General features: G+C 40.2%; 1 protein-coding gene across 1 annotated transcript in view; it reads left to right on the top strand.

Moving 5' to 3' along the window:
- The window catches only part of PGBD5 (piggyBac transposable element derived 5), a 172,575-nt gene extending 155,159 nt beyond the window's left edge, over window positions 1-17,416 (top strand). The window contains exons 5-7 of the mRNA XM_036756657.1: window positions 998-1,195; window positions 13,311-13,416; window positions 16,443-17,416. Of these exons, the coding sequence (XP_036612552.1) occupies window positions 998-1,195; window positions 13,311-13,416; window positions 16,443-16,638 (500 nt within the window). The 3' untranslated portion in view covers window positions 16,639-17,416. The remainder of the gene's footprint in view (window positions 1-997; window positions 1,196-13,310; window positions 13,417-16,442) is intronic.
- Window positions 17,417-18,952: the final 1,536 nt, after the last annotated feature.

Genomic DNA, 18,952 nt, shown 5'->3' with positions numbered 1-18,952 from the left:
CATGGGAGGTAGGTGCTATTATGATCCCCATTTTACAGTTGAAGAAACTGAGGCAGATGGAAGTTAAGTAACTTGCCCAGGGTCAAACAGCCAGGAAGTGTTTGAGGCCGGATTTCAATTCAGGTCTTCCCCATTCCAGGCCCAGCATTCTATCCACTGTGTCACTGAGCTGTGTAAAATTACATTTGGGATTGGGAGATCTAGATTCAAATCCTGGCTCTGCCATTTTCCAACTAATTGGCCTTAGGCAAGTGTATTGGCAGTTAAGTTGGGACTTTTATACTGTTTTAGAATGATAAATTAATTAAATGACTTTGATTGAGCTTTACTAGGTGCAGAGCCCCAGGCCCAAACCCCTAATTACTAGGTGCTAAGCCTATGTGGGTGTGAAGCCCTCAGGGTCCTAAGGGGAGTTGCTAAGACCAGAGCCCATAGTAGGCACCTAAGTTCTGGTTGCTCAGATGATGTTTGATGATGTCCAAAGGCTGTATAAAAAGAGAGAACAGAGCTATTTGCTTAAGGTTCTCACTCCTGGAGGAATGCTGGCATGGGACTCTGGGCAGCCGCTCTAAGAGCCTCCCAGCTTGACAACCCAGATTTTGATAGTTGGTAACTATGAACTGTATTTGGTCTGTTTATAATATATGTTTGTAATTTGTTTGTATCTGCTCTGAAGTTCAGGGTGCTGGCTTTTTCTCCTGAACTAAGTGATTTTGTATGTATATATTGGATTGAAATAAGATTGTTAACCCCTTAACATTACTTTCCTTAGTAAAGCAGATCAAAAGAACCTGTGCTGGCAGCATTCTTGTTGTTGGATTTGTGTTGGTCTTTCACCCCCACAGCAGCTGCTAGCCGAATTGTTGCAACAGCAAGTCACTTAAGCTTTCTGTGCCTCAGTTTCTTTATTATCTGTAGACTGATGTGAATTGTAAGGTACTGTAATGTATATAATATGTATATATTTTAAAATTATTTTTTCTCCCCATCCACACAGAGATTTACTGCTGTGGACTGCTGAGTTCCCGAAAAAGTGACTGTACTGGCCTACCTCTGTCTATGCTGAATAATTCGGATGTCCCCCAGGCTCGAGGGCAGTACCGAATAAAGATGAAAGGAAATATGTCTCTGATCTGCTGGTACAACAAAGGGCCCTTCCGTTTTCTGACAAATGCCTATTCACCAGTCCAACAAGGTAAGGGGGACAAATCATCTCAGCCTCCATTGCTGGAGCAGGCCAAGGTGAGGAATGGAAGAAATGGAAAGTGAGGGAGATTTTGATGATCTGAGTGCAAACTCTTGACAATATGAATCCAGAGGCTTTCATAAGAGGTACAATTCCATTGTCCTGTAATCCTAGTGAACTCCAGGTTTGGGGTTCAAGAACCATAATTCTTTCTCTCTGGTTGATGGAAATTTCAAATTAGGAGGTATAGAAGGCACTTGCTGAGGGGACAGAATACATTCTTACTGTGCTACCTCTTAAACAGCCAAGAAAGGAGAGGATGATGAGATTTCTTTCCAGGTGAATTAACAGTCCTCATTAAAAATCTCCATGTTTCACATGGATATGGCTAGGAATCACAGAATGACACATTGGCACGGTACCTTCAACATCTTGGAATCCATGAAAATCTATCCTAATTTTAAAAAAATCATCACTCTCTGCTTTCCTGCACTTTCAGAAGTAAATACCTGTTTGGGTTAAGAACCAGTTTGAACCGCTTTTTCACTGGCTTCTCTTTGGGATTTAAAAAAAAAATCTAGTCATCCCCAAGGGGATTCTTTAGAGAACAGTCAGTTACTTTCAAGCCTTCCTACAGATGAAGTTTTATGATGCTGCTCTGATGGAAAATGAAAAGGAGCAGGACATGTGCAAAATTATTTACTTTAGTGTTGTGTCATGGGGTCAGCTAGGTGGCACAGTGGATAAAGTGCCAGGCCTACAGTCAGGAAGCCTCATGCTCCTGAGTTCAATGAAACACTGAAAGGACTAAAGAGTCATCTCTCAAGAGCAGTAGTCAGAGAAATTAGGAGAAATGTTGCTAATTAAAGGAGGGAGAGATGAGAATGTTTGCAACCATACGTGTATCAACTGTCCACGCAGCTTCAGTTCTTGGGTATCCAGGAGTTATGGGACATCCTATGTACATGTGATAAAGAAGTTTATGGCATTTGGAGCAGAGATGGCTGAAGATTAAAGATGACAATGGGAAAAGTAATTGTCAAAAATGAAGCTACTGTAAATAACCATGGTTCTATTAAGAGAGAGAGCCAAAGCCTGTGCCTCTGTGGCTGTTAAAGTAAAGGAACCAGAAGAATAGATAGTTGGGACTAGAAAATAAAGGAATGCTACTCCCCCGTGTCAGGAACAAGAAGATTGATGTGGGAAGAGGAAAAAGCTCCCAGGTTGGTTTCCAACATGCTCAGATTCATGTGTGTTTGAGGGTTGGTGCTGAGGTGCACATTGACTTAATAGATCAGTAATTCATCCTGGCAAAGTCCTGTATGTGTGCTCATGGTTGGTTATGAGTCATAAAATCCCCAACCCAGGAATCTCATTAAACTCCAAGAAGAATGACCATGAAACAGCTTCATGACTAATTTCCAGCAGGAACCGAGATGAAAGAGTTGCAACAGAGTATTCTCAGATGCAGACGAGTCATTACTGAGAATATACCAAATGTGCTGCTAGCCAGCCCACCATTATTTCATGTGATGTTCCTGATATAGACTGAATCTACATAACACTAAAACAGGGAAAGAGGAAGGGTGTAAGCATTTATTAAATAGCTGCCTACTATGTGCCAGGCACTGTGCTAAGGGCTTGACAAATTTTCTCTCATTTGGTCTTCACAATGATCCTGAGAGGAAGGTGCTATTATGATCCCCCTTGTAGAGTTGAGGAATCTGAGGCAGGCAGAGGTTAAGTGACTTGCCCAAGGTCACACAGCTTGCAATGTCTAAGGCTGGATTTGAACTCAGGTCTTCCTGACTCCAGGCCCAATGCTCTATCCGCTGCACCATGACTCTTGACAAAAACAACTAGATTATTTGTGCTAAAAATTAACCAACTTAATAGGACTAAAAATGGCCATGTCAGTTTTGTAGAGCGTAGACAGAACAATCTACTGTTTGAGTTTTTCATCCTTTGTCCCATTTGGGGTTTGTGATGTGCTTTGGGTACACAGAGGCAGGAGGGTGTAGTGGCTAGAGTGTTGGACCTGCATTCAGAAAGACTTCAAATCACCTAGGATACTTTCTGCCATTATGATTCTGAACAAGTCACTTAACTCCCTTGTCTATCAAGCTACTCCCTAGGACCCACCTACACAGTTTCATGGTATGGTGGAAGGAGCTGCAGCTCTGGAGTAAGAGGGCATGAGTTCAAATCCTGCATCTGATGTATGTTATTTATATGACTTTGGGAAAGTCATTTCAACTACCTGGCCCCCATTTCCCTCCTCTGCAAAAGGTGGGTTGGACTAGATGTCACTTGTGGTCCCCTCCAGGTGTGATCTGTCTTCTATGATCCTGAAGAAGTAAATGATGGCCATCTTCTTTGAGAGAGCAGATCACAAATGCTTTGAGTATCACTTAAAGGGAATTCCACACTGGGTAACCAAGGATGGTAACCCAGGTTGTCTTCAGGTGAACAGGTCAAAATGGCTTTTTGCAAAGGAGGAGAGACATTTAAAAGGTAGGCCAGGAAAGAGAGAAGACTATCTCCTGACAAGCCCTGAATCAAAAAAAAAAACTAAAGGAAAACTCTAGAAATAGAAAGTGCATAAGAGAAACCACATGATCAAAGTGTACCAAACGAAGAAGACGAAAAAAGGAACTCACTGTTGCTATGAACACCAAGGAAGGAAATGAGTCCTCAGAGGCAAAGCAGGAACCCAGAGAGATTTAAAAATAAATAAATGGGGCAGGATCAGGTGAGGACAGTTTTTAGCTTTAGACTTAAAGGAAAAAAAACTGTGCTGGAATCTCTAAGTTCATGATATTTGTAGTGGTGGACAACTCTGTGAGGTCATGTGGTGAAAATGCCACCCAAATTAAGAAGGTCAAAGAGGAAGAAACATTAGGTTTTTTTTTTTTAAGGCAATTGGGATTAATTGACTTGCCCAGGGTCACACGGCCAGTAAGTGCCTGATGTCAGATTTGAACTCAGGTCCTCCTGACTGCAGGGTCAGTGCTCTATCCACTAAACCACTTAGCTGCCCCTAAGAAGCATTAATTCTTATAGAAAGATAGAATTTTAGATCAGGAAGAACCTTAGAAGTTATCTAGACCATCTAACTTATTTCAGAGTTAATAATATATAATATTTACATAGAACTTTCAGATTTTCTGAATACTGTACAAATTTATAAATACTGAACCTCACAGCAACCCTGGGAGAGAGGTACCACTGTTATCCCCATCATACAGATGAGGAAAATGAGGTTGAATGAAGTTAAGTGAGTTGCCCAGGGTCATGTAACTGGCGTCTATATAACGATATAATCCATATTACTGTATCTATACAGTTAAGATCAAAGTCAGATTTCCACTACCCCAAGTCCAGCACTATAATAATCATATTTATTGTGTGCTTATTATGTGCAAGGCACAGTGCTAATGCTTTTCAAATATTATCTCATTTGATCTTGTGACAACTGCAAAGTGGATATTATTATTTTCCCCCATTTTACAGGTGGGGAAACTGAGGCAATCAGAGGCAAAGTGATTTCCCAAGGGCTAGGCCACTAGTCAGCATATGAAGTCAGATTTGAACTCCTAGCCCAGCACTCTATCTACCGTGCCACCTAGATGACACAAAAGATGAGGGGAATAGTTCATTAGAATGCAAAAATTGATGATTTTGTTATTCAGTTGTGCCCGACTCTTTGTGACCCAGTGAACCGTAGCATGCCAGTATTGGACATGGGATTTTCTTGGCAAAGGTACTGGAGTGGTTTGCCATTTCCTTCTCCAATGGATTAAAGCAACCAGAGGTTAAATGGCTGGCCCAGGGTCACACTGCTAGCTTTGTGTTTGAGGTCAAATTTGAACTCAGGTCTTCCTGACTCCAGACCCAGCATTCTATCTACTGAGCCACCTAACTGTGGATCCAAATCCTAGCTTTCCCACTTCAGGCCTTTGTGACCTGAGTGGGTCTCTTTAGCCATCTGGGCTTCCATTTCATTATCTCTACATCCCACTTAGGCTTCTGGAAAGGTAACAAAACAGACACACAAGAACACCCAGAGATTTACGCTTACCTTCCACTCTCAGTAATCTTCCTCAGCAAATTCTCAGCAGCAGACTTTAAAATCTCAAGCTATCCTGCCCCTCGTGTCTCTGACCTCTGAGTAATGCCCACACTGCTTCTGGGTGAGCTTGCCCCAGAGGAACTGAAAGTTTAGGGGCAGCTAGGTGGCGCAGTGAGTAGAGCCACCGGCCCTGGAGTCAGGAGGACCTGAGTTCAAATCCAGCCTCAGACCTTGAGCAAGTCACTTAACCCTAATTGCCCTGACTTCCCCCCTCCAAAAAAAAAATAGAAGTTTATTTCCAGGGAGTAGCTGGGTAGCACAATGGATTAAATGCCCATCCTGGAGTCAGGAAGATCTGAGTTCAAAACCATCTTCACATACATAGTAGCTGTGTGACCCTGGGCAGACACTTCACTTCTGTAAAGTGGACATAATAACAATGCCTACCCCCCATGGGTATTGTGAGGATCAAATGAGATGATATTTGTAAAGCGCTTAGCACGGTGTCTGGCGCATAGTAAGCACTATATAAATGTCATCTATTAGTCCAAGCTAAATGGAATTGGCTAGGTAAATTTGAAGCACACATCCACACCCACAACCCTGTTACACACACAAACAATGAAAAAAAATTCAAATTTCAATAAATTTCAAAGCTAAAGACAGGAAAATAAGGCAACCGGCTATGAACATTTAAAGAGCCAGGCTACCATTTCAGAAATGCTTCCGGGTGGTAGAGGGAAAGGAAACCCCCATAGTGTCATTGAGCATCCATAGGCTTTCTGAAAGATTTTTTTTTCTGCTGAATGTCATGACACCCCTCTAAAGAGCAAAATATTTTTTGCTTTGTTTCTAGTTCGAATTTTGAGGCCAGTATTCCCCCATCAAAGCCTCGGTACATTTAAGCTTCACAGATTTACGAGGCTAATGAAAATGCAAAGCATTTCTCTATAAAACTGCCAGAGAGCTGTTCAGAAGTGTATGGCATCCAGTGGTAAAGATTTAGGCCAAGTAACCAGATCAGGGAGATGGGAAACAGATGGGGTCCTGAGATATAATAGAGGTCATTCATACACACACACATACACACACATGTCAGAAAATTCCAGTGTGTCCTTGTCCCATCCAAGATCAAATGTAAAATCCTCTATCCTTAATAACCTGCCACCCTCAGCCCTTTCCACTCTTCTTACACTTCTATCACCTTACATGCTATCCAGTGACACTGGCTTCCTTGCTGTTCCTCGAACAAGATTCTGTCTCCTGACTCCAGGTTCTCTCTTCAGACTGTAAAGGGAATGATACATTTCCTAATGTTGTTCAGTCATTTTCCAGTCATGTCAGATTCTTCATGACCCCATTTGGGGTTTTCTTGGCAGAGATACTGGAGTGGTTTGCCGTTTCCTTCTCCAGCTCATTTTGCAGATAAGGAAACTGAGGCAAACAGAGTTAAGTGCCCAGGGTCACATGGCTAGTAAGTGTCTGAGGCCAGATTTGAACTCAGGAAGATAAGTCTTCCTGACTTCAGGCCTGGCACACTATCCACTCTGCCACCTAGCTCCTACTAAGAATGTATTTATGTACCCAGAAACTCTATGTCACCAGATCTGGCATTCAGGGACCTTTTCTACCTGCTCATTATTACAGAAGCCTTCCTAGAAGATGGAGAAAAATCCTCTCTCTCTTTGGGATTTCTTTTCCATCTGACTGACGTACTATTCCAGGCCCCTTTTGATATTGTGAGTCCCCCCAGGCTCTGCTAATCAGCTCAGAAGTATCTTCAATACTTTATTATATCTTCCTTATGCCTGCATTGGTTGTCCCAGAGTACGGACCCAAGTGACCTTGGTCACACCCCATTAAAACCTTCTTGGCGGACAGGCTAAATGAGGTTGAGGGTAACTGATGGGCCACAAACCCATCAGTGAGTTAGGAGGTGTCTGCCCCAAGCTTGTGAAGACTTCACCCAGCAGAATGGGTGGATGAGAATATATTGTCCCAAAGGCCATGAAGGCAGCTGAAGCAGGTGCTGTGGAGTGTTTAAAGCTTGCAGACATCAAAGATGCCGAGGTCATCCACCATCCTGGACCATCAACAGTCGTCCTGACTTTTGTCTTGTCTCTGCACTTCAGTGACTCTGGAAGAGAGAATGAGGCTGACAACTTTGTGCAACTCTGCTTCACTTAAATCTAATTCACACGTGAGTCAAGACATCACTGTGTGATGTCATTGGTCCTTTGAGAAAACAAAGGATGAACAACAACAGCTCTAAAGGACATTTGAGTAGGAGACACACCAGACTTCACACCCCAAGGGGTTGTAGGGATGCAGAGCCTGGCCTGATGGGTCATTAAAGGGTACAGAACATAATTTTGGTGGAGTTGGCCTCTATAAAACAGGTGCCAAGCTTAATTAGCTTCCATTTCATTACCCCTAGGAGGTTCAGCCAAGTCTCAGTTACAAGTCAGTCCCCTCCAGGAGGTAGAGGACACTTGAAAAAGGAAAATTTATACCTAAACTCTTTTTTGGGCCTGCAATCTCATTCTTATTCTGACCATTTACAATTGAGGGCAGCTAAAGGTGGTTCAGTGCATAGAGCAGGAATCAGGATGATCTGAGTTCAAATCTGGCCTCAGACACTTACCAGCTGTGGGACCCTCACAAGTCACTTAACCTTGTTTGCCTCAGTTTTCTCATCTGTAAAATGAGCTGGAGAAGTAAATGGCAAACCACTTCAGTATCTTTGAGGCCAAAACCCCAAATGGGGTCATGAAAAGTCAGACATGACCGAACAACAACAATTTTCATTGTGACGAGATCAATAAACTCAACAAGTATACATTGACCCAGATTTTAGAAAGATGCAAAGACCAGAATTTTAAAATCTCTGCCCTCTAGGAGCTCGCAGCCAACTGGAGGGATGCAACATGCTAAGAGATAAGCAAATATAAAGTATTTTGAGGAAGAGAGAGCAGCAGCAACTGAGAGGGATTTGACATAGGAACTGGCAGGAGTCTTATACTTTAAAGGAAGCTAAAGATTCTCAAGAGTCAGAGGTAAGGGGGAAAGCATTACAGGCCTGGGAGATGGCCTGGAAAAATGCAGAGATGAGAGGTAGGATGCTGAGTGTGGAGAACAGGGAGCAGGTCAGTGTGATAGAGGTCAGTATGTGTGTAAAGTCTGGTAATGAGATGCTATAAAAGACCTTGAACAGACAGCTTTGAAGACAAATGAAAATACTTCAGTTTTCTGGCTTCTTACTATGTGATTTAAAAAAAATAGAATCTCCTTGATAATGAAATATAACCCTAAAATAGTCTAAAGTGCATGTCCAATCAAAAATGAAAGGTCATGTTTGTACAAAAATATTCATAGCAGCTCTTGTTGTGGTGGCAAAGAATTGGAAACTGAGGAGATGCCCATCAATTGGGGAATGGCTAAACAATGTGTGTTATATGGTTGTAAGGGATAATTATTCTCCTGTAAGAAATGATAAGTAGTGAATTGGACAGCACCAGGAGAAGTTGTACACAGTAACACAATATTTTTTGATGAAGAACTGGGAATGACTTTGTTATTCTCAGCAATACAATGGTCCATGACAATCACAAAGGACTAACGATAAAGTATATTATCTGCCTTCAGAGAAAGAGCTGATATTGACTGAATATATACTGAAGCATGCTACTTTTCACTTTCTTTTTTTTCTTTTGAGTCTTCCTGTACAAATAAATAATATAATGTTTTCCATAATTTCACATGTATAACCTATATCTGATTGGAGAGGAAAGGGAGGGAGGGATAGAATTTGGAACTCAAAACTTTAAATAAAATATAAAAAAATAAAGGTCAAATTGAAGTAAAAAAATTTAGGGCAATTAATTAGATCAAAATTTAGGTCAGTTAGTTCAAAAAATTAAAGATCAATTGGTGGAGATATATATATATATATATATATATATATATATATATATATATATATATATATATATATATATATATCCTAAATCGTATTTTGGCATAAAAGATTGTTTAGTTTAATGCCTCCTTATACAGTTTGATAGCATGATCTCTGGAGCTGATAAGGGCTTCTTTGATATAGTGGAAGTATTTGTAGTTGTTCAATTGTGTCTGACACTTCATCACCCCATTTAGGATTTTCTTGGCAAACATACTGATGTGGTTTGCCATTTCCTTCTCCAGATCATTTTACAGATGAGGGAACTGAGGCCAACAGGGTTAAGTGATTTGCCCAGGGTCACACAGCTAGTGAATGTCTGAGGCTGGATTTTAACTCAGATCTTCCTGCTTCAGGCCCAGCACTCTACCCACTACCTCACCTAGCTGCCCATAGGGAAAATATACCATTAAAAAAACTTTTTGGAACTAAAACAGCGAAGTGATCGAAGTCGATGAATCTCTTTTTGTTCGTTTGGTTGGTTGTTTTTACATCCTATTTGTAAGATTCTGTCATTTTTTGTGTGTGAGTGGTATAGTGGAAACACCACTAATTTCAGAGTTCAAGTACCTGGGTTTAAGCTTTGGCCTGTGATGCTTACTAACTTTTGGCATAGCACAACCTCTCTCAGCCTGTTTCCCCATCTGTAAAATTGCAATAATAATCCTTGCACAAGAAACAGAAGTTCTTAACCTCTTTTATGTCACAGACCCTCTTGGCAGTCTCCTGAAGCCTGTGGATCCATTGTCAGAATAACATCTTTTAAATGCATAAAATAAAATACCTAGGATTTATACATTGGTCTCCAAGGAGAGCAAAGGTTAGCAAAAATAAGGATTCTTTTTCTCATCCAAGTTGATGGACCCTCTGCGATCTATGGGCCTCTTGGAGGTCTGCAAAGCCCAGGTTAAAAACCTCTGCTCTAACATTATAAGTTGCAAAAAGTTCCTGATCATCATTAATGGAGAAAGTTGCCTCACTGAGAGTTGCTTACATTAATGAAATCACAGGCATAAATGAGAGACAGAGACAGACACACACACACACATACACACAGAACCTAAACCCTTGAACTACCTTCCTCACAAAATTGTGAAAAACATGGTTTAATAAAAGCTTAAAATAGCATATAAATTTGAGCTATTATCATTAATCTCTCAATGACGAGATATCCATATCCATGGAATGGAATGTATTTGTGTTCATTTGTGTTGTGATGGTTTGTTGTGGGGAAAGGGGTTTGGTTGGGGTTGAGGAGGGAAAAGTACAAGGAAGTTTATTCTATCTTATCTGATTATGTGGGAATATCCAAAATCTTCCTATGAAGGGATGTCCTTTGCTGGCTTATCATCACTTACCACCAGCTGAGGGTAGATATCCCCCGAGATTCCATCCTAGGCCCTCCTCTCTCTTACACTCCCTTAGCAATCTCGTCAGCTCTCACAGATTCACTTATCAGGTCCACACAGCTGACTTCCAAGTATCTCTATTTATTAGTCTCAGATCCCAGAACTCCAATACTCATTGCCAACTGCTTTCTGGACATCTCTACCTGGATGTCCTATCAGCCCCTCAGAATCAACATGTGCAAAGTTGAATTCAACATCTCCTTACCCCCCACTTTCGCTGATTCTCGCCTCTTCCAACATTCCTTCTTTCTGTGCAGGGCATTGTCATCTTCACAATCTTTCAGGTAATCTTAATTATCCTCGACTGGCCTCCCTCTCTTACCTTTTTGTTGTTGTGATCATTGAGTTGTTTTAGTCATATCCAGCTCTCTGTGACCTCATTTCGTGCTTTCTTGGCAAAGATATTGATGTGGTTTGCCATTTCCTTCTCCAGCTTATTTTACACAACAATAATTGTGACCAGGGTCACATAGCTAATGCCAGAGGGCAGGCTTGAACTCAGGTCTTCCTCACTCCAAGCTTGGGGAGCCTTCCACTCATATCTAATAAGTTGCTAAGATTTATCGATTATACCTACATCTCTTGAATCCATCCCCTTCTCTACTCACACAGCCTCTACCTAATTTCAGGCCCTCATCATCTCTCACTTGTACCTCTTAATCAGTGTCTCTGACTCTAATCTGGGGATTCTTAGATTCCCCTTGGGAGTCAGATAAAGCCTTTGGATCTCTTCCTCAGAATAATATTTTTGTATTATATTATTATTTATTATTATATTGTAATATATTATTTATATAATTTATAATATTTGCATTTCAACATAATATATTTAAATATAGTATTTATAATATTATTATATAATTTATATATATAAATGTTTTTATATATTTTTTAATGTTTTTAATGTTTAATGTTTTTAAATGCACAAAATAAAATATATAGGATTGCAGAAGAAACCAAATTATTTAAATACAGTTATGGAAATATTTTACAGTCTCCAGGTTAAGAACCCCTTCTCTAATCTATCTCCACTCTAACCCATTTTTGTCACAGTAATCTCCCTAAGGCATAGATCTGACCATATCACTCCCTGTCAAATAAGCTTCAGTGGCTCCCAATTTCTAAGACAATAATATCCAACCTTTTCAAGTGAGAGAATCCCTTTCTAATGTCCAAAATTTCACGGGCCATTACATGATACTAGCAATTTATTTCTTTTTTAGAACAGTTTTTATTTTTATTATGTTTAACAATCATCAATGTACGTACACTTTTTTTCTTTTTCCCATTTATTTGTTTAATTTTAGATTTAAGGAACCAAACAAGCATTTCTATAACATAGTATAATAAAAAAGATGATTGCACATGAAACTACAAATCTATTATGGATAACTTGCTATTCCTTTTAAATATATAATAAAGTTACCATTGGCAATTTATTTCTATTGAGAAAATACATCATGGCAAGATGCTTTTAGATGAATTTTTATTTTATTTATCCTAACATCATCTACATACATTTGAAAAAGGGTAATAAGTATATACATAAAACATTTATATGAACTAAAGAAAGCATTGTGTTTTGGGGTTTGTTTGGTTTTTTTGCAATATAGATTCTCAGACTTCTTGTAATTACTCCTGACCCCCATTCCTGGTGCATCACAGGTCCATAGATTGGAAATGACTCTAGGATAAAATACAAATTCTTCAGCCTGGGATTCAAGGCCCCTCATGATCTGGTTTCAGCCTACCTTCCCAGCCTCATTCCACATTACTAGCCTTCCTGCATTCTAGATTCTAGCCACACTGGACTACTAAAATGTTCCCCAAACTTGACATTGTATCTGCTGTGAACTGTATACTCACAAGAATTCTCTCCTACCCTGAATGCAGTCTTCTTTTCATCTCTACTTTTCAGAATCCTCATCTTCAAGGCTCAACTCAGAATCTTCATGAAACTTTCTTTCTAATTCCCAGTTATTAGTAAACCCCAGTACCCCACTCCCAGTTGTTAGTGTCCTCTACCTCCTTAACTTACCTTGTGTTATACTTCGCTGTGTATATGTTGTGCATCTCTCCTCCTCTGTCCATCCCATCCCTACCCTCATAGTGGGGTGTATGTGCTTTGAAGACAGGTACTGTTGTATTTGTATTCCCTGAGCCTTCCTCAGTGCCTTGCTCATAGTAAATGCTTGATAAACGTTTGGTCAATGAAGTTGAGGCATGTAAGGTTGGAGGAGGAGGCAAATGGAGGAATACATCAGTAATTCTGGCTCACTTTTTCAAGTGATGTTAGCACTGTATTTCCACCTCTAAGCAGGTACCACCTTTGTTGCCTCTCCATTACCCAGTCCTTAGTCATTGAGTGGGTATTGCCCCAGACAAACTGAGACCTGGGAAAGACCTTAATTTAGAAAGGCCAAGGTCACCCACTGCATCCTGGGCCATCGCTGGTCCTTTCGTCTTGCCTCTGGACTCTGATGTCATTTTTCTCATCTCCACAGAATTCTTTAGTTATGGGCTTTTCTTTTAATTTTTTTTATTTTCCTTTCTTAGAGCTGTTGTTTTTAAGGCCTGTTTATGCTAAGTTGACCAGAGTTAGGCTCTTCTGTAGAAAACATTCCTCCTCCCCCACTTTGAAGTAAGGAAAAATTAAGAAAAGGTATTATTCTCTTTCCTATGCAGGAGTGATCATCAAGAGGAAAAGTGGAGAGATCCCCTGCCCTTTGGCTGTGGAAGCTTTTGCTGCTCACCTTAGCTATATCTGCAAATATGACGACAAATACAGCAAGTAAGCAAAAAAGGGAATTCTTAACCACCGTGATAAGGGGGTGCTAACTCATTTTCTCACCACCACTTATTCAGTAGATTGATGGAAACTCTGCCACTTGCTACCTGTGTGACTTGAGTTAGAAAAGTCATTTAACCTCTGGGAGATTATTTCCTCATCTGTAAAATTTGGGGGTTTAGACCAGATGACCTATCAAATCTCTTCCAGATTTAAATGTGTGATTCCTATGATAGTCATTATGCCCCTTTATTTATAAAATGGGAAAGCAGAAACTCAGAGAAGCATGTCCCTGTTTGTTGCAACAATTCAGCTAGCAGCTGCCATGGGGGTGAAAGACCAACACAAGCCCAACAACAAGAACGCTGCCAGCACAGGTTCTTTTGATTTGCTTTACTAAGGAAAGCAACATTAAGGGTTAACAATCTTATTTCAATCCAACATACAAATATCATTCACTTAGTTCAGGGGAAAAAGCCATCACCCTAAACCTCAGAGCAAATACAAGCAAATTACAAACATACATTACAAAGAGACCAAATACAATTCATAGTTACCAAGAAACCATCAACATCTGGATTGACAAGCTGGGAGGCTCTTAGAGCAGTTGCCCAGAGTCCCACACCAACACTTCTCCAGGAGTAAGAGCCTCAAGCAAATAGCTCTGTTATCCCTTTTTATAGTTTTCAGATGTCATCAAACATCATCTGAGCAACCAGAACTTAGGCGCCTACTATTGGCTCTGGTCTTAGCAACTCCCCGTAGGGCCCTGAGGGCTTGATACCCACATCAGCTTAGCATCTAGTTAATAGGGGTTTGGGCCTGGGGCTTTGCACCTAGTAAGACACTTAATCAATTTAGCATTCTAAAGCATTAAAAAAGTCCCAACTTAATTAATATTACACTTTTGCCTCCAAACTTTTTAATTTGTCATTCATGACTTCTTATCTGCCTATCTGCCCGATCTTGTCTCTCTCTACTGCCAAGTAAAAGACACATACCAATCACGTATATGTCTTCATTCTACCTTATTCACATCATGCTGATACTCAGTTCTAAGCATTTGTAATACTGTTCTTTACTTGTACACACCCCCCAGCCTTGCACCCCCAAGCTGGGCAAAGGTCTATAACACTCAACTCCATTGCCTTTTCTTTCTACCTAGTTAAATCCTACCCATCTGTCAAGACCCAGTAAGTACCCCACCTTCTCCATGAAGTCTTCCTGACTTCTTTAGCTCACATCCTATCCCCTGTTTCATTTGACTACATATAGTATTCATTGTCTAGACCAGTAGTCCTCAAATTTTTTAGTCTCAGAACTCCTTTATGCTCTTAAAAATTATAGAGTGCCTCTCAAAGAGCTTTTGTTTATGTGGGGCTATATCTATTGACAATTCCTGTTTTTAAAAATTAAATGGGTTAGTATTTATTATGAAAATAGTTTTAACCTTGTGGACCCCTTGAAAATGGTTTTAGGAAGCCTCAGGAGGTCTTTGGAACACACTTAGAGAACCACTGCTCTAGGCTATTCATCTTTGCAATTAACTTCCTCAGTGCTGTTCATTGTCAGTTCACATATTATGTCCTTCAAACCAAAATGTAAGTTAGTAGAGGTCATTTCTCTAGCACAGTCCCCTCCTCCCACGCACGCACGCATGCACACACACACACACACACACACACACATATGCTATCCCTAGCACTCAGCACAATACTTTGATATTAAAGGAGCTTCTTTGTTGTTTTGTTTTATTTAGTCATTTCAATCGTGTCCAACTCTTATGACCCCATTTGGGGTTTTCTTGGCAAAGATACTGGAGTGGTTTGCCATTTCCTTCTCCAACACATTTTACAGATGAGGAAACTGAGGCAAATAGGGTTAACTGGCTTGCCCAGGGTCACACAGTAAGTCTCTAAGGCTGGATTTGAACTCAGGTGTTCCTGACTCCAGGTCCAGAACTCTATCCACTGAGCCACCTGTCTGCCCTTATTAAAGGAGCTAAATAAATATTATCTCTTGAATTCACATGATAGTGAATTATTATGGGTATGCTTCTAAGCTCTGCTCAAGGCTGGACTGCGACAGAGAGAAATTGACCATTTACTCAACTATCTAGGATTGGGGAAACTTGAATTTTCTGTATTTTTTCAGGGTAAGCTGGGACCAGCAAATATCCTGATGCCCTTAGGTTTGCCTAGAAGCATGAGGATACGGGAATTTCCCAGACACACTTGGGTAGAGATAATCTGACTTTAACCATAAATGAGAATATATATTCATGAGGATGTAAGGTCATAAATTGGAAATCACAGCTTAGTTAGGGAAATTTATTTTCTTGTTTAATGATTCATTCAATGAGTATTTGTTGAACACCTGTTATTTACCCAGAATTACACAAGAATTATACACGGCGTTTGAGAGAATACAATCAATAACTATTTATTAAGTGCCTACTGTGTGCCAGGTACTTTACTCAAGACTGGGGGTCCAGAAACAAAAATGAAATAGTCCTTGCCCTCAAAAAGCTTTTATTCTTTTTTTCCTGATTTTTATTTTTTATTACTAAAATTTAAATACACAATAAGAAAAAGAAACATATTATAAACTTAAATATTGAAACTTAAATATAAAATAAGAAAAAAAATGTCATGTGCACCACAGAATGTATGAGAAGATTCAAAATATATAGCAATAAATTTCCATTTCAAGAAAGCCTGTATAATAGATACTATGCACTGTGTTGAGAGCTGTCCATCTTTTCTTTGCTTCCTTGTAAGTTTTTTCTTGTTCTCTGCTGCGCACTTTTGACTTTGTTCAAAAAGCTTATATTCTCATAGGAAATATATTTAAGAAGGATCAAAGGATATAATGCTTGTAAATCGTTTTGTAGACTATTTCCCACTATGCAAATGCTCATTATTATAAGACAAGGTTCCAATCCTGGAGACACTTGGACTCTCGTTGAACACCCCTTTCCCGATTATGTGACGAAACCCGTTGATCTTTGGCTCAATCTGCCTTTCCAGGTATTTCATCTCTCATAAACCAAACAAGACCTGGCAACAGGTATTCTGGTTCGCCGTCAGCATTGCGATCAATAACGCCTACATCCTGTACAAAATGTCCGAGGCCTACCACGTGAAGAGGTACAGTCGGGCGCAGTTTGGGGAAAGACTCATAAAGGAGTTGTTGGGCTTGGAGGACGCCTCGCCGTCCCATTGACCCATCGTTCTCGCGCCTCGAGGCCCGGGTAAGGGACCCGCGTCAAGGGAGAGGGGATCAGAATTGGAAGAAGAGAATCTGCGGCTCTGGATGTCCAACCGGGGACCTGGTGACGCCCACCCCCCTGCTTGGAAAGTGACGCTTCGAGGCCTTCATAGGGATAGAAATAGAGACTCGGTCAGGAGGAGTAGCTGGTTATCTGGGGCTTCCACTAAAGAAGAGTGTCCCATCCAACCCCACCCAGCTGCATTGTGAGTGCTCTGCCAGTCCTTTGTGCACCAGCCCTGGGTTTTTTAGGTTGCTAGCCATTTATACTATCAGTTGTATCTGTTCAATAGGGTGTAAGTCTCCTTATGATGCCCACTTGAAGCTAATCATTGAGCTCGGGCTCCAAATAGAGGAGGCTTGACAGATGTGGGGCCCCCACTAATACTAAGTGCTGCTAGTTGTGGGGCGTGTTGTCACATTACATTAGAAAAAGGGGAGGAAATTTAGGGAAGACTGTGACATCTTTTGACATCAGGGCATGTCACCCGATGAGGCTGAAACCAGCAAAAATGTCGTGTTCGTTCTTAAAACCATTTAGATCTGAATGGAAGACCGTTTGGTTTTTTCTGATTTGTCTAGGCAGTTCTTAACCTGGCAATTTAGGAAATGTCTAACAGGGGAAAAAGAAGAAAAAGAAAAATTAAATTGTTGCCATTGAGATAAAAGTGATGGAATGAGCAGCAGTTGAAAATGGTTTTCATAGTCTAATTAATAAATGAGGTATTACCGATGACTTTGGTGTCTTTGCCTCATGGGAAGGGGAAGAGGGAGAACACACCGATTTAACTGGAAGTGGAATGTAACCACTGTATTTTTTTCTCTCCTTATTTTTAATTGTATCTACGTGTTGCTTAAGATCTAGCATAATGGGTGATGTTCTCCTCTATTTCTTTTCCTCTTTCCTTACCCCCTCCCCCTGCTCTGTATCTTGGGCACGTATTAAACAACTTTGTGACTGTACCCAACACAGGAAAGAACAGTTCACTTTGAGAAGAAACATATTGCACTTGCCAAGTACCATAGGAATGCCTTTTAGAATTTAAGCTTGGTCACCACTATTGTCATTTGCAAAAAAAAAAAAAATCACAAGTTTAAATATATTATCTATATATACATGCATAAATACACATGTAACATTATTGAAACAGACAAATCTCTTTAAGGTCAAGATGACCGTGAGCTGAATCTCTTCCATGAATCGGGAGTCCCACCAACCTCACTTGCCTTATTTTAAATGGCCCCTTTGACTAATACAGTTGTCTTCAGCAAGACCCTAAGAAGAAGGAGTGCAGAAATCTCGAGACAACATTTTTGGACAAAGTGCAGAATTTGTAAGAGGTGGTTCTTCCTTGGACCCCAGCTAGAGGGATTTAATTACGGAAATAGGGCCATGTGATAAGGCAGGCCTACAGCATGAAACCAGCATAGGGGCTACATTAGAACAAGAGATGCAATGCATTTTCTGGCATAGCTGGCATACTTCCACTCAGGTGTGTGTCTGAACACCCACTCCCCATGCCAACTCCCAGAAAGCCTCAGAATGAGAAAAGTGGGCTGTTCTGTTCGCCACCATCCCCAGGCTAAATAAGTGCTGGATTTAAATGTTCTTCCTTCATCTGACCTTTATGTAAATTCTTCATCTTATTTTTTTCCTCTTCTTCCATAAACCCCTCATTTTAAAAAATACAATATCTGTTTATCTCAGGCTTTAGGATTATTGTTTTTTCCTCCTGATTTCGCATTCAACAAAACAGAAGTTTCCCTAAAAGTGTGCTCATGAACATTTAATCATTTCTGTATTCTCAATAAAGGATTACTAGTGTGTTCTAGTTTTGATTGGATGCTTCGGATTTCAGACCCAAATTTAAATTGGTTTTTAAAAGCCTCTTCCCTATTCTTGTGAAACCAGTGAAATAGGGCTTCATGCCAGATTTAATTAGAAGAAAGTTACTGCATGGGAAGGATGGATTTTTAATTTGTGGTCCTTTTTGGTTAGGCCTACCATTTCTGAATTGAATGTGTTTTCAACACTAAAGAAGACACTAAGGAAAAGTAATTAGTGTCCCTTTTTTGTCCCAGCAAGTAGAGAATCAATTTCTAAAGGCGTTTTTTACTTTTATTTTGCTATGATTTGAAAGTTGGGGGTGGGAGGAGATATAGAGTAAGAAATAGAAGAATTAAAATACAGATTATTAATGTATTTCCCAAAGCTAATTAAAGAGTTGATTTATAGGTGTGTTATCTAGTTTTCATGGCTTCAATTAAT

Source organism: Trichosurus vulpecula, chromosome 4, assembly GCF_011100635.1.
Source record: "Trichosurus vulpecula isolate mTriVul1 chromosome 4, mTriVul1.pri, whole genome shotgun sequence".
Classification (NCBI taxonomy): domain Eukaryota; kingdom Metazoa; phylum Chordata; class Mammalia; order Diprotodontia; family Phalangeridae; genus Trichosurus; species Trichosurus vulpecula.
The sequence above is the reverse complement of the archived record's forward strand: the minus strand, read 5'-3'. Positions and strand labels throughout refer to the sequence as shown.